The sequence below is a fragment of the Miscanthus floridulus genome, chromosome 15 (assembly GCF_019320115.1).
Source record: "Miscanthus floridulus cultivar M001 chromosome 15, ASM1932011v1, whole genome shotgun sequence".
Taxonomy (NCBI): domain Eukaryota; kingdom Viridiplantae; phylum Streptophyta; class Magnoliopsida; order Poales; family Poaceae; genus Miscanthus; species Miscanthus floridulus.
Window position 1 is genome coordinate 9,589,884 of NC_089594.1, and position 12,817 is coordinate 9,602,700.

The 12,817-nt window shown below is 42.7% G+C and overlaps 1 protein-coding gene and 1 pseudogene across 1 annotated transcript; one reads left to right on the top strand and one right to left on the bottom strand.

Moving 5' to 3' along the window:
• Window positions 1-863: 863 nt before the first annotated feature.
• Window positions 864-1,833, top strand: LOC136506960 (uncharacterized). Its single transcript, XM_066501835.1, has 2 exons — window positions 864-1,376; window positions 1,825-1,833. The coding sequence occupies exons 1-2, from the start codon at window positions 864-866 to the stop codon at window positions 1,831-1,833; spliced, it is 522 nt and encodes a 173-aa protein (XP_066357932.1).
• Window positions 1,834-3,371: 1,538 nt separating this feature from the next.
• On the bottom strand, window positions 3,372-8,696 carry LOC136506961 (sister chromatid cohesion protein PDS5 homolog C-like; annotated as a pseudogene).
• Window positions 8,697-12,817: the final 4,121 nt, after the last annotated feature.

A 12,817-nucleotide genomic window follows, 5' to 3' on the forward strand; every position in this document is an offset into this window, starting at 1 on the left:
TGTCCTGCCAAAGAAGAGTGTGTATCCGGAGAACAACAGGGAGGTGATGCCGAAACTCTGTCTCGGACTAGAGCAGAACATGGAAACTAACCCATCTACGCATCCGCGGGCTGTCCAAAAAGCATGGACAATCCGAAATAGATACGGTCATAGATATGCAAAGATCTACATACCTCCAACCGTATCTCTTTCGAACGGGAGACGCCTAACTGGGTTACGCGATCTACGACAATGATACGAAAAGAGGGGTTATACCTAGGGTGGCGACGGAGTCAGGCTAGCGAGGCCGTGGTGGGTCGGTGCAGTGGCGAGACGACGCGGTGCAGGCAGACCGACATGGTGGCGAGAACTCTGACTCAACTCTGACGGGCTCTTCTCTACAAAAATGGAACAAAATACTGTCATTTACAAAAAAATTCGACAGAACCTCCCCTGCACGGTGAGGTTTCCAAAACCTGCAAAAAACAACGGCACGATGGCCGACAAGCACAATGGCTCAACAGAAGCCATGTAGTTTGGATATCAATCCATGCAGAAGAATATATCCAAGTAGTACCACTACTTGTACTACTACTTTCACTATTGCTACTACTACTACCATTGGTTCTTCTACTACTACCACTATTGCTACAACTACTACCATTAGTTGTACTACTACTACTACCACTACTTCTACTACTACTACCACTAATTCTACTACTAATACTACCACTAGTTGTACTAATACTACCACTAGTACAACTAATACTACTACAACTACCACTACCTCGACAATAATAAGTGAGAAGGCATACCTGACGGGCGACGGGGTAGGGGCGAGCGGCGTCGGGATCGGGCGGAGTCGGGGACGGGGTCGAGCACGGATGGCGTTGGGGCGGGTGGTCCACAGGGCGTGGCTGGGGGCAGGGCAAGGTCGGAAAAAAGGCGCGGCCGGGGCGCAGGGCCGGCCGGGGTCAGGGCGGCACGGCCGGGGGGAAGCGTCAGCCGGGGCACGGCGCGGCCTGGCGCGCGGGCAGCGGGCGGCGCGGCTGGGGAAGGGCCGGCCGGGAGGCACGGCGCGGCCGGTGGCAGGGCGCGACGGCAGCGGGGCGCGCGGCCAGGGGAAGGGGCCGGCCGGGGGCACGGCCGGCCGAGGGCACGACGCGCGGGCGGCCGGGCACATGGGCAGCGAGGGCAATGCGGCGCGGGCGGCCGGCGCGCGGGCACGTGGCGGTTTGGGCGGCGCGGGGCGCGTGGGCAAGCGCGGCGGCCGGGTGGCGCGGGCGCGCGGGCGACTGGTGGGCGGCGCGGGCGAGCGGGGCGGTGTGGGCGCGGCGCGCGGCGCGGAGGCGGGGGCGGGCAGGCGTGGGCGCGGGGTGGCTGGCTGTGACTGCCCGGTCGGTCAAAATCCGCTAAGTCCGCGGCTTTGCCGAGTGCCGGATCAGGGAGGCACTCGACAAAGATTTGTTTTTTTTTGTTTTTAATTTCTTTGCCGAGTGCCCCAGATCTGGCACTCGGCAAAGATTTAAAAATTTTTTTAAATTCTTTGCCGAGCGTCTCAGATCTGGCGCTCGGCAAAGAAATTTTTTTTATTTTTAAAATACTTTGCCGAGTGCCCCCTGTACGGCACTTGGCAAAGATTTAATTTTTTTTATTATTTCTTTGCTGAGTGCTCCTGTGGATGCACTCGGCAAAGAGGAAATTTTAAAAAAAAATTAAAACATTCTTTGCCGAGTGCCTGATGGTTGACACTCGGCAAAGACACCCTTTGCCGAGTGCCATGCCCCAGCACTCGGCAAAGTTTTTTTGTTTTATTTGTTTTTGGCCTCCAATTTTTTTGTGCAGCCTTTTTAAAACACGAGGAACTCCTAGTGGAGATGTCCTGGTTTGTAAGCATCGTACGTGATAACATGCATGAAATCTTCTAAAATTTTTATCACAGCCTGCACATATGATATCACGACATCTCAACAAGTTTCATGATTTTCGAACTTCGTTTGCTTTTTATAGAATTTATAAACACTTCACACGCAATTTCGCGGACATGTTTCGTGTACAAAATATCCAAAATTTCGGGTCCGTTCCTGGATACGGCCTCTCACAACACTCACTAACATGACTATCAATTTTCGAATCATTAAACTCCATTATTCGTACCACGTGCAGTTCAAATTTCTAATTTCCGGACAAATTCAAGTAAACGAAATAAAGTAACTAAATATAACAAAAAGCCACAAAAAATCCCCAAATTGTAACTAGGAGTTCCTGGTGCTTTAAAAAGGCTGCACAAAAAAATTGGAGGCCAAAAACAAAAAAAAAACAAAAAAACTTTGCTGAGTGCCGGGGCATGGCACTCGGCAAAGGGTGTCTTTGCCGAGTGCCAACCATCAGGCACTCGGCAAAGAATGTTTTAAATTTTTTTTAAAAATTTTCTCTTTGCCGAGTGCATCCACAGGAGCACTCGACAAAGAAATAATAAAAAAAATTAAATTTTTGCCGAGTGCCGTACAGGGGGCACTCGACAAAGTATTTTAAAAATAAAAAAAAATTCTTTGTCGAGCGCCAAATCTGAGACGCTCGGCAAAGAATTTAAAAAAAATTTAAATCTTTGCCGAGTGCCAGATCTGGGGCACTCGGCAAAGAAATTAAAAACAAAAAAAAAACAAATCTTTGCCGAGTGCCTGATGGTTGGCGCTCGGCAAAGAAGGCCGTGACACGACGCCATTTCACGAGCAGCCTATGCCGAGCGTAGAGATTTTGCCGAGAGTCTGGCACTCGGCAAAGAAGTCCTTTGCCGAGTGCCCGTGTTTGCCGAGTTCCCGGCACTCGGCAAAGAAATCTTTGCCGAGTGCAATTCTTTGCCGAGTGCAGCACTCGGTAAAGAAGGCATTTGCCGAGTGCCCGATTTTTGACACTCGGCAAAGAATTTTGCACTTGGCAAAGTCTCTGTTTCCAGTAGTGAATGATGCCTAAGCTGCATAACCAGAAGATGTTTTCCTTTATTTGGACATGATTTATCAGGAAAAAAGAATGTCTTTCTTTCACTACAACTCTGATGGCTGAACACGAAAGCAGAATTCTGCCGTGACCCCACATGTGCATATCCTGTGTTGTGCCTGCAATCTTGCCACTTCCAGCTCAAATGTACATCGGATGGGCACCAAGAAGCACATTGGTACAAAACTTCAATGTGAAGTAAAAAAGCGCCATCTGTCAGTCATTTTCCTCTGAAGAACATATAGACATATCTTATCCAGAGTCACCAAAGCGCTAAGTTGGTAACGGTCCAGGGAATATAAAAGCATACATGGCATGTCCATGCCAACATCTTGAGACTTCAGACTGCAAGGGCGGAACACCCTGAGATGATGAGCTGCATAGCTTCTGAGCAACTAGTTGCGGCTCTTTCTTCTGCGCTTCTTTCTGGTAGTAGTTTTAGCAGACCCCTTCTCCTCCTCTGATGACTCACCTTCATTCTCCAGAGGCTTCCTTGTGGTTGAAAGACCATTAGTCTTGGATCCATCGATAGCTTCACTGGATTTCACTTCATTTTTTGAATTTTTGTCTTCACTGCCAGCATCATCCTCTGAGTTGTCGGTGCAATCAGGCTCATCCTTGCTGCTTGCCTTGACAACAGCATCCTTAGCCTTTCCAGTAGATCGAGAGGGCTTTGCACCTTCCTTCTTAGAGTTGCTGCCAATCTTAGGTGTCCCTTGAGTATCCTTCTCAGCACTTTTTCCCTTCAGTCTGGCTGGAGTCACAGAGCTACCAGCATTTGGCATATTATTGCTGGAGCGCACGCCTTTTTGACGCCCTTTCTTCTTGGGAGGATTCTTAACATCACTGCCAAGTTAAGTAGTTTCACATAAGCTACTGAGTGTACAATGTATCAAGATAGCACATCCATAATAGTAAACACTTTACCTTTGAGGCGTTCCTGTTTTTCCTTCCTTCATTTGTTGACCCGAGCTCCCTTTAGCTTTTCTGCCACGTCGCCTGGTTTACAAGAAACAACTCATAATTTAACAAATGAAACCTTTGGCATTAAGTTATGACCTAAGCAATGAATGGGAGTATCAGGTAACATTGACATAGAACAGTGTGTGTGTGTGGGTGGGGGGTGAACAAAAGAATCAAAGTTCATCAATCAGGATAGAAAGTAACTCCACGGATATAAAAAAGAAGACACATTAGGAATAAATTGACTTCAGAATTCCCATTTGGTGGTTACCACCAAATAGCAAAGTTATAGCTAGACAATCAAACAGATCAAAGGCATGCTAAACAGGTTAAGTCAGAGATAAGGACGACAAAAGCACATAGAAGAATTCACATAAAAGCTTAAAACATATGAGACAAACACTGGTTGTTTGAAAAATCAAGCGTGTGCATGCTACCGCTGCTTTGTCTTTGAGTTTTGAAACTAGTAACCCATTAGGCAGAAGCCAGTTCTTAATACGAGGTAGGGGAAACTGCAGTTGTGCACACGATCACATATTATATTGTTTAACGTTCTGGCATAATTATAATTGTCATCTCAAACACAGAACATACAGAAGGCGTAAAGTAGATATTTTTCTTACATATTAAATGACGCAGAAGGATCAGTGTCTTGTTCCTGCAGGATGGCAAATGAATCAGAAAAAGGAACAGAGGAGGATAGATATAACTGCATCAAATTCAAACCTAATGGAAATACCTCAGCAATGAACTCCCATCTTTCCTTCTTAAGCACTAGTACCTCAACATCACCATCATCATAAGAAACCTGAGTGCCAAGAGGAAAGGGTCCAAACATCATAGTCAGTTTTGTTTAATAGAAAAATAACAATTCCATCGCTAATAGTGTTTCTCATTCAGACAGGCTAAACACTTAAGGAACAAATGAAGTGTGAATGGGCACCTTGTGCTTCTTTGAAGAAGCCTCGAATGATTCAACAACACCCGCATAGAACCTGCAAATCAAGAAATAATTTCAAAACCAACAAAACTGCATGCTAGCATAACTCATGGAACAAATGTCATTTTCAGCTGTCAACACTGTTATCAAAAAGAAGATTTAAGAAAACAAAAATAAAGACTATAGGTGTAAAGTTCCAACCAGAAGAATAATTCACGAAGCAGATATTATTTGTATATAAAAAGGAACAAATAGCAACCACAATGCAGACTTGGAAGCCTTCAGAAATAGCGACCACAGTGCATCCAGAAGGTGGTCAGCAATAAATATATGCTCACAAATAACCAAATGCTTCACTATAGAAATATCCATGGCATTGCCACAGACAAAAAAAACATTGGTGCAAAAAATAATATATATTAACTACTGTAAGAACACCATTATACTGATAAGAAGCACATGTTGATCATCAGACTTACATTTTGTCATCTGGCCACCAAACTTTGATTCTTGAGCCAATAAGGTTTTCATCAAGCATTTTGTTTTTCTTTGATAGAGGGGTCTGCCAACACAACAGAAAAGGTTCTGATAAACTGAAACAGAAATAAGGTTGAAGACAATTCACTGTGTGTCAAGCATGCATACCTCTTGAGCTTCCTGCAAACGTTTCCTTTTTGATGACGCCCCACTATCCTCTTGCTGGCCTTTTGATTTATCGATCCTTGTTGGGGACACCATTTCCTGAATTATGATAATTGATAAAAAAAGTCAAGTCATTGTGGAAGACCACATTAGGTGGAAAAAAAGAGTGTAAACAGAAAAGGTCAAAAACATGATGAACGACAACCAAGGGTGATATAAGTTAATCCGTTGAAAAGACCAGTTGAGTTACTGGCCAGCCGTTAGTAATGCTTCGCCTATCGACTATCTTATTATAGAGAATAAAAGCATGTAAACATGAAACTATAAATAGGCACTATCACTATAGAAACCCAATCTTCAGCTAGTAAGATATAAGCATGGCTTAAGTAGAGAGAAACAACTTTAATGCATGTACTGTAGTCATTTGAGAACAAGAAAGCTACCTTCAAACGAATATCTTCATCGGTGTCTTTATCAGAGACAGCATCTTCTTTCTGCAATTTCATACTGGTTTTATGTTGCTTCTTGCCAGATTCTCCTTCAGCAGCCTTAGTTGATGAAGACTTTGCAACATCTTTATTCAGTTGCCTTGTAGTATCTACCTCACTCTATAGAACATTAGATACTGAACATCTGTAGATGTATACCTGTGGTGACTCTTCAGGAACAGACTTTTCAGAAAGTTTACCTTCAGCTGCCTGCATAATAATAATTTAGACAAACTTAGCACACAATTGAAACATATTCATACCAGGAGGTGGGGGGGGGGGGGGGGGGGGGGGGCGGGGGGACTCTTAGTACTATCACATTGAAGAGATTATATGCATTAAAAATAATGGTGGATCATGGTACTGATAGTACCAGAATCCAACATGACTATACATACCATCATATCTGTGCACAATACACTATCCAGAGGAATCAGTACATAACAAAAATGTTTCTTTGAAATTTCACATGCTATATTATGGTTAATATAGTTCCCTTTCCAGATAGCAGGGTTTAAAAATTCTGACCACGTCCCTTTTTGAAGAATGGCCTGAATTTTAAGTCAAGAGATGCATTCAATACCACCCATAACTGAATACAGGCCTGTAATAACAGTATAGATCACATGTTCCTCTCCTACCAGTATCTCAATAACAGAAGAAATAGCACCCTTTTCTGTCAAACTCTTACAAAAGCAGCCTTTCTCATTTGATTACGCATCAAAAAATAGATCAACCATGCCACAAAAAAGAACTAATACTTAGACCAACAAAATTCCAACATGTATTCATCAGTCCATAATCTCAATTTGTAATATACTGGTGATTTAACTAACCATGTCTTTTCCTGATGCATCAACATTGTTTTCTCCAGCATCAGAAGCATCTTGGAACAACATTGTAACAACGTTGCTGTATTCATCCAAGGGAGTGCCCTTAAGTAACTCATGAAGCACTGGTTTGAGCTTGTCCCTGCATAGGCCTAGTACCCTCTCTGCAAGTCCAAAAGATGCTGGGAGAGTTTCCTGTAAAGTAAGGACAGAGATTTTAGTAAAAGGTGACAATAACTAGCTGTTAATGCAAACAACAGAGGGATGGGATTACTTGTGCTTCTTTTTTAAGGTTCTGAAGCAGGCACGATGCCAGTTCAGCATGGACATCATCGCTCTCCTGAATTACAAACATCATTATAATTTCCATACAGTGGGTGACTTGTTCTGAATGCCTGGTGCTGAAATATACAAAAAGGGAATGAATAAGATGAGAAATAAAAAATTCACACTAGATAAATAAGGATAGCATTCATGCACGACAGGAACATATATAGCACATGCATTCTATGACTACCATCACAGCAATGAAATCCTTCTTTGGGCTTTAACACAATTACATTATTACCCCAGTCCATTTGTCAGATCTTAAAAAACATGGCACCAAGTGTATGCAAAATTATGATTAAAAATGAATGTGAAGGAAGCTTCTTACGAGGCGGTTTTGAAGAAATGACGGAACATGTCCAGTATCATATGGTCCAAGTCAAGATCCAACATCAGAACACAACAACGAACCCTTGCAACAGAATCAAGGATCGAAACCCTCCTTGAAAAGGAGGGGCTGTTCATATCATCCAAGTCACCAAAAGTCTCCACAATTCTCTTAAACACGTGCTGCAACAAGGCAAATAGCAATGGTCAGTACATATAGACACCATCGTTCCATACCAAGAAGGGCAACAAATATCACCTTCATAACATCATCATCATAGGGGGCGCCCTCTAGCGCGGTAATCCTGGTAACTTCAGTTAAGCAAGAGGTGAGAACAACCTTCACGTTGGGATCTGGGTGCTCCAGTAGCTCATTTGTAATCAAAACAGCCATAGTGGGGCGAAGAGCATTGTACATGCTCTCGGGCGGAGATTGATCCACCCTGGACAACCAGAATACGGCTTCCTGCACAAACGAACAAGCAATTCCAACTCTAATAAGAAAATGGCAAACCTTGTATATAGTCCTGAGCTAAATGAGCTACCAACTAGATAGGCCATACATCACACATCACAAACCAAAAAAAAAAACACTAAACCATTGCAATGCAAGCAATATCTCCACGCAAACTACGTACTCAAGATCAGATGGCCTCATCAACCAACAAAGCAGCCTTTTTTCCTTCCATCCTAATCTAGATGAATGACCAACTAGGGCATACTTCGCATTATAAAAAATATATCCAAATAAAACCTAAATAATTACAAGGCCAGCTCTATCTTCGTTCGACTGTTCCAGCCTACTCAAAACCGAACAGATTAATCATTCAACAGAGAACCATTTTCTCCCATCCTAAGCTGGATGAGCCACCGGCTAATGCAGGTTTCATAAAAAAAACGCAAAACGATAAACAATTGCAAGGCAAGCTACATCTCGACAGGCCTGAATGACGAAAACAACGGGAACAGAGCACGATAGCTAGGCAAAACGATAAACAATTGCAAGGCAAGTTACATCTCGACACAATGGGAACAGAGCACGATAGCTGGGGCCGCGCTCACCTCGAGTAACCGGAGCAGCTCGTCGTGGTCCTCCGGGATAGCGCCAAAGCGCTGGCCTATGTCGCGCATCCGCAGCTCGGCCTCAGCCTGCACTTCCTCCGGCGTCATCACAGCGGCTGCAGACGGTGCGTCCTCCGCCATCGTCCGTGCCCGGGGGCGAGACCTAACGGGGAGATGGGTTTAGAGTTTCGGCGAGGGGGGCTGGTGGCGATGGCAAGACTAGCAGGGGTAGGGTTTTATAGCCGACGAGACGCCGGTGGTGGCAGCGGCGGCAGTGAGGAGGCGTTCGCACTTGACCTCTCCCACCTTCCAATTTTTCATGATTCGCCGCCATTCGAATCGTGCAACGGGAACATCTGGGTTGGCTGAGGTTGAGCAGGGGCAGGACTGTTGAGGCCCCTTCAACCAGTTTACCAAAAATACCGGCTGCAAAGACTGCGACGAGACAGGTCACACAAGTCGGGTTGGCGTTTCGAATTCAAAGGATATATGGAAGGGAAAACTTGGCGGCAGATAGGGTTCATATACCAGGGTTAATTCGAAAAAAAAATGTCTGGGATCGTTTGAAAATATAAGTGTGAATGTTTAAATTGTAGGGTTTAGAGGTTTTGTGTAAGGCTTTTGACATTTTTTTTCTTTTTGTTTACTTTTATTGTGAACGCTCATTTTGAATAAATTGTTTTTTTAAATGTTTTAATTAATATGAAGTGTTGGGGTTAGATGCTATTTGATCTTTAGAGTTAACAATTGTAGCTGCTAAAAATCATATTTGATCTCGTTTGATCTCTATAGTTAATAGTCTAATTAGTATCTTATACGATATCCAAATTACATGTGGTCCAGTTAATTTGGATCTGTGGCTAATAGTCTAGCTAGTGTCTTCCCTACCACCCAGATTAACTCTATCCCATTTAAATCTCTAGCTATTAGTCTAGCTAGTATCTTACCTACCACCTAGATTACCTGGCACATTTGGATCCACAGCTAATATCTTACCTACCACCCAGATTACATGTGGTCATGTTTAGATCCTTAGCTAATAGTCTAGCTAGTGTCGTACCTACTACCCAGCTCACAATTAGCTGGTTCCTCCGGCTAACAATTAGCTATTTGCTAAGAGATCCAGACAGAGCCACTAGTAGATAAACGACTTTTGATCCACTTCGAAATTTGGCTTTAGTCCCGGTATTTTTCGTGTCCGGGACTAGAGAAACCTTTAGTCCCGGTTGGTAGCTCCAACCGGGACTAAAGGTCCCTGTCCAACGGCTACCGAGGTGTGTCAGAGGCACGTCAGTGCGAGAATATTTAGTCCTGGTTTGAGACATGAACCCGGACTAAAAGTGTGACTTTTAGTCCTGGTTTGAGACACGAACCTGGACTAAAGATACATTTAGTTCCGGTTTATGTCTCACTAAAGGTGTCTCCAAACTGAATTTAAAAGGAAAGCGTATCTTATCTAAGTTAGATGTGTGGTGGTAGGTGAGATGGTAACGCATGCAAGAGCTGAAGTGGGATCTCCACAGCTGCAACTTTTTTTCATCCAATAAACACCTCTACTCTCGGTTGGAGGAACCGGTACTAAAAATCAAGACCTTTAGTCCCGGTTCCAAAACCGGGATTAAAGGGGGTTGAGAACCGGGACTAAAGCTTGTTTCTATACTAGTGAGCCTAAAATGAGAGCTTACCTACCACCCAGATTACATGTGGTCCTGTTTAGATCTTAGCTAATAGTCTAGCTAGTGTCGTACCTACCACACAGCCAACAATTAGCTGGTTCCTCCAGCTAACAATTAGCTATTAGCTAAGAGATCCAGATAGAGCCTTAAATGAGAGCTTTTAGCCAATTGCATATTTTTTATATTAGCAATAAAATATTTTTAGAAGTGTATTCAAGGAATGATTATAAGAAAAATGGTCGTGATATATGATGTCCATGGCTTTTGTTCAATCTATTTTGTAATACTATCTAAGACATTGAATGGCTCTACCTAACCATGCATATATTTAGTTTTAAGTTTTTTTGGACACGGGAGATGATAAGTCGATCCCATTTTGAAGGTTGTTTAGTTTAGGGGCTTGAAGGTTGTTTAGTTTAGAGGCAACTAGGGAGGAGGATGCAATAAAAGATTTTTAGATGTGTATTCCGTGAATGATTATAAGGAAAAATGACAGTGATATATAATGTCCATGGTTTATGTTAAATCTATTTTGTAGTACTATCTAAAACATTTAATGGCTCTAACTAGCCATATGTTTAGTTTTAGTTTTTTTGGGACAAGGGAGATGGGATAGGTCGATCCCATTTTGAAGATTGTTTAGTTTATGGGCAACTAGGGAAGAGGATGTCTGGCCCTATGTGGAGCCCCCCCCCCCCCCCCCCCCCCCAACACACATTGAGCGGACGGGCTCATCCCTTGTGGGCGCCATAGCTCCTCCATCCATGCCAAGTACAAGGATAGGGTGCGGGTTGGCACGGAGGCATTGAGGGGCTTGAGGCAAGCACAGGTGCCGAGGTGGGGTGGTGCCCCAATGACAAATATGTGGCTTGCAGCATGGGAGTTCTCGAGGTAGGCGATGTGGTGGGCATGCAAGGGCAAACATGAAGGGGTGCTAATGGGGGCAGTTGTGCTAAGAACTAAGCTCAAGCAGGTGGCTTTGCAGAGGTAGCTTCAACGAGTGGGGTGGGAAGGCGTGTCGGAGGGCGGCAATAGTGTATAGAGGATTTGGAAGGAAGAAAATATTTGGATGAGAGATTGTGGAGTGGACCCCACGTTTCACGGTGACCGGCAATGTGGAAATTGTGTTCATCCCAATCCTCGATCAGTCCAACCAAAGAAAAAAAATAAAAATGGACTATCCTTTTCAACCAAATGCATAATGGGACTATCACATCCCACAGTCACGGATGAGACTATCCCATCCCTCAAGACGTCCCCAAACCAAACACGTGTCACGATAATAACTATGTTGGGTGTGCCAAGGCCCTAGCTTTAGCTGTAAACATCAAATTTTCTTTGAGACTCTTAATTCCAGCACTCGAAAGATTTATGTGATTTTTTTAAGATAAATGTTGCAAAGACCCTATATGCCACAACTTCATATTTGTTTCATAGGTCTTGTAACTTTAGAAAAAAATCTCTAACATGTCCTTTATAGTTGATACCTGAGCCACCAACTTCTTTCTCCTTGCCCTATTTGGAACATTTTTTGTATCCTATGTGAGTGCTGAAAATGGACATAATGATTCCCACACATATAACCGCTCACTAAGTCTAAACAAAGCAAAACACCAAAGACTCCACAACAACAATAGAGAATTTGAAATAAAGCACACAAGAAAATATACTAAGATATGTTGTGTTCCTAATAATGTCATTGTTCTCATTATCTTGGATGAAAACACTCTCCCTGTTTATGAAAACATTTCTCAGCTCATTTCATGAAAATATAAATAATAGTAAGAAAAATAAGCTAAGGTATGTTGTATTCCTAAACTCATTATACGAAACACATAAAAAACTAATAACCATATCCTCCCTTCCTCATCTATCTTACAACTTCAAATGATGCATCGAAATCATTGATAATTACACTCACATTAAAAAAATAAATCATGATGGTATATTTGTTTGCTCTTTTTTTATTTTACAGCGATGCCAACAGTCGATCGAGTAATATGTAGACATGAAAAAGGAGTAACATGGTGACCAACAAAAATAAATTGCATACATATGTTTTTTAACATAACTGATGTGGTATATGTAACATTTTTTATATGTATGCATGAAATAAGTGCAGTGTGCCTTTGCACAACGATAACAATGTGAAATGTATAAAAGTAACATGACTCACTGTTTTTAGCTTGATGAGCTGATGAAATGTTGTACTTAGTCTATTTCTTGAAAGGGGAACAAGAAATAACATGAACCAAAATGAATCCAAACGTATCAACTTCTCTAAAGGTCATGTCATAACATTGTGGAACTATTTTGTAGATTGCTTACAACTCGTACTAGCTACCACTTTTTACACAACGTCCTTAAAAGGCTAGTATCCATTATAGTCTCTCTTGCATTGCGACATATATTACTTTAAACCTTAGTGATTTTTTACAATGCTAACAAAAGAGCTCTCTTTTCATAAGAGCTCCCTTTTCATATGGGAAACCAACATAAAGGAAAAAATATAATCACAAAATTATGTGAATTGCTTGTGGTATATGAATAGTTACCTCGGGGCATATAGGGGCTATTTGGTTACGG

What these genes read in the sequence shown, in the direction of transcription:
- LOC136506960 (XM_066501835.1), top strand. Translation starts at nt 864, where the DNA reads ATGGCGTTGGGGCGGGTGGTCCACAGGGCGTGGCTGGGGGCAGGGCAA.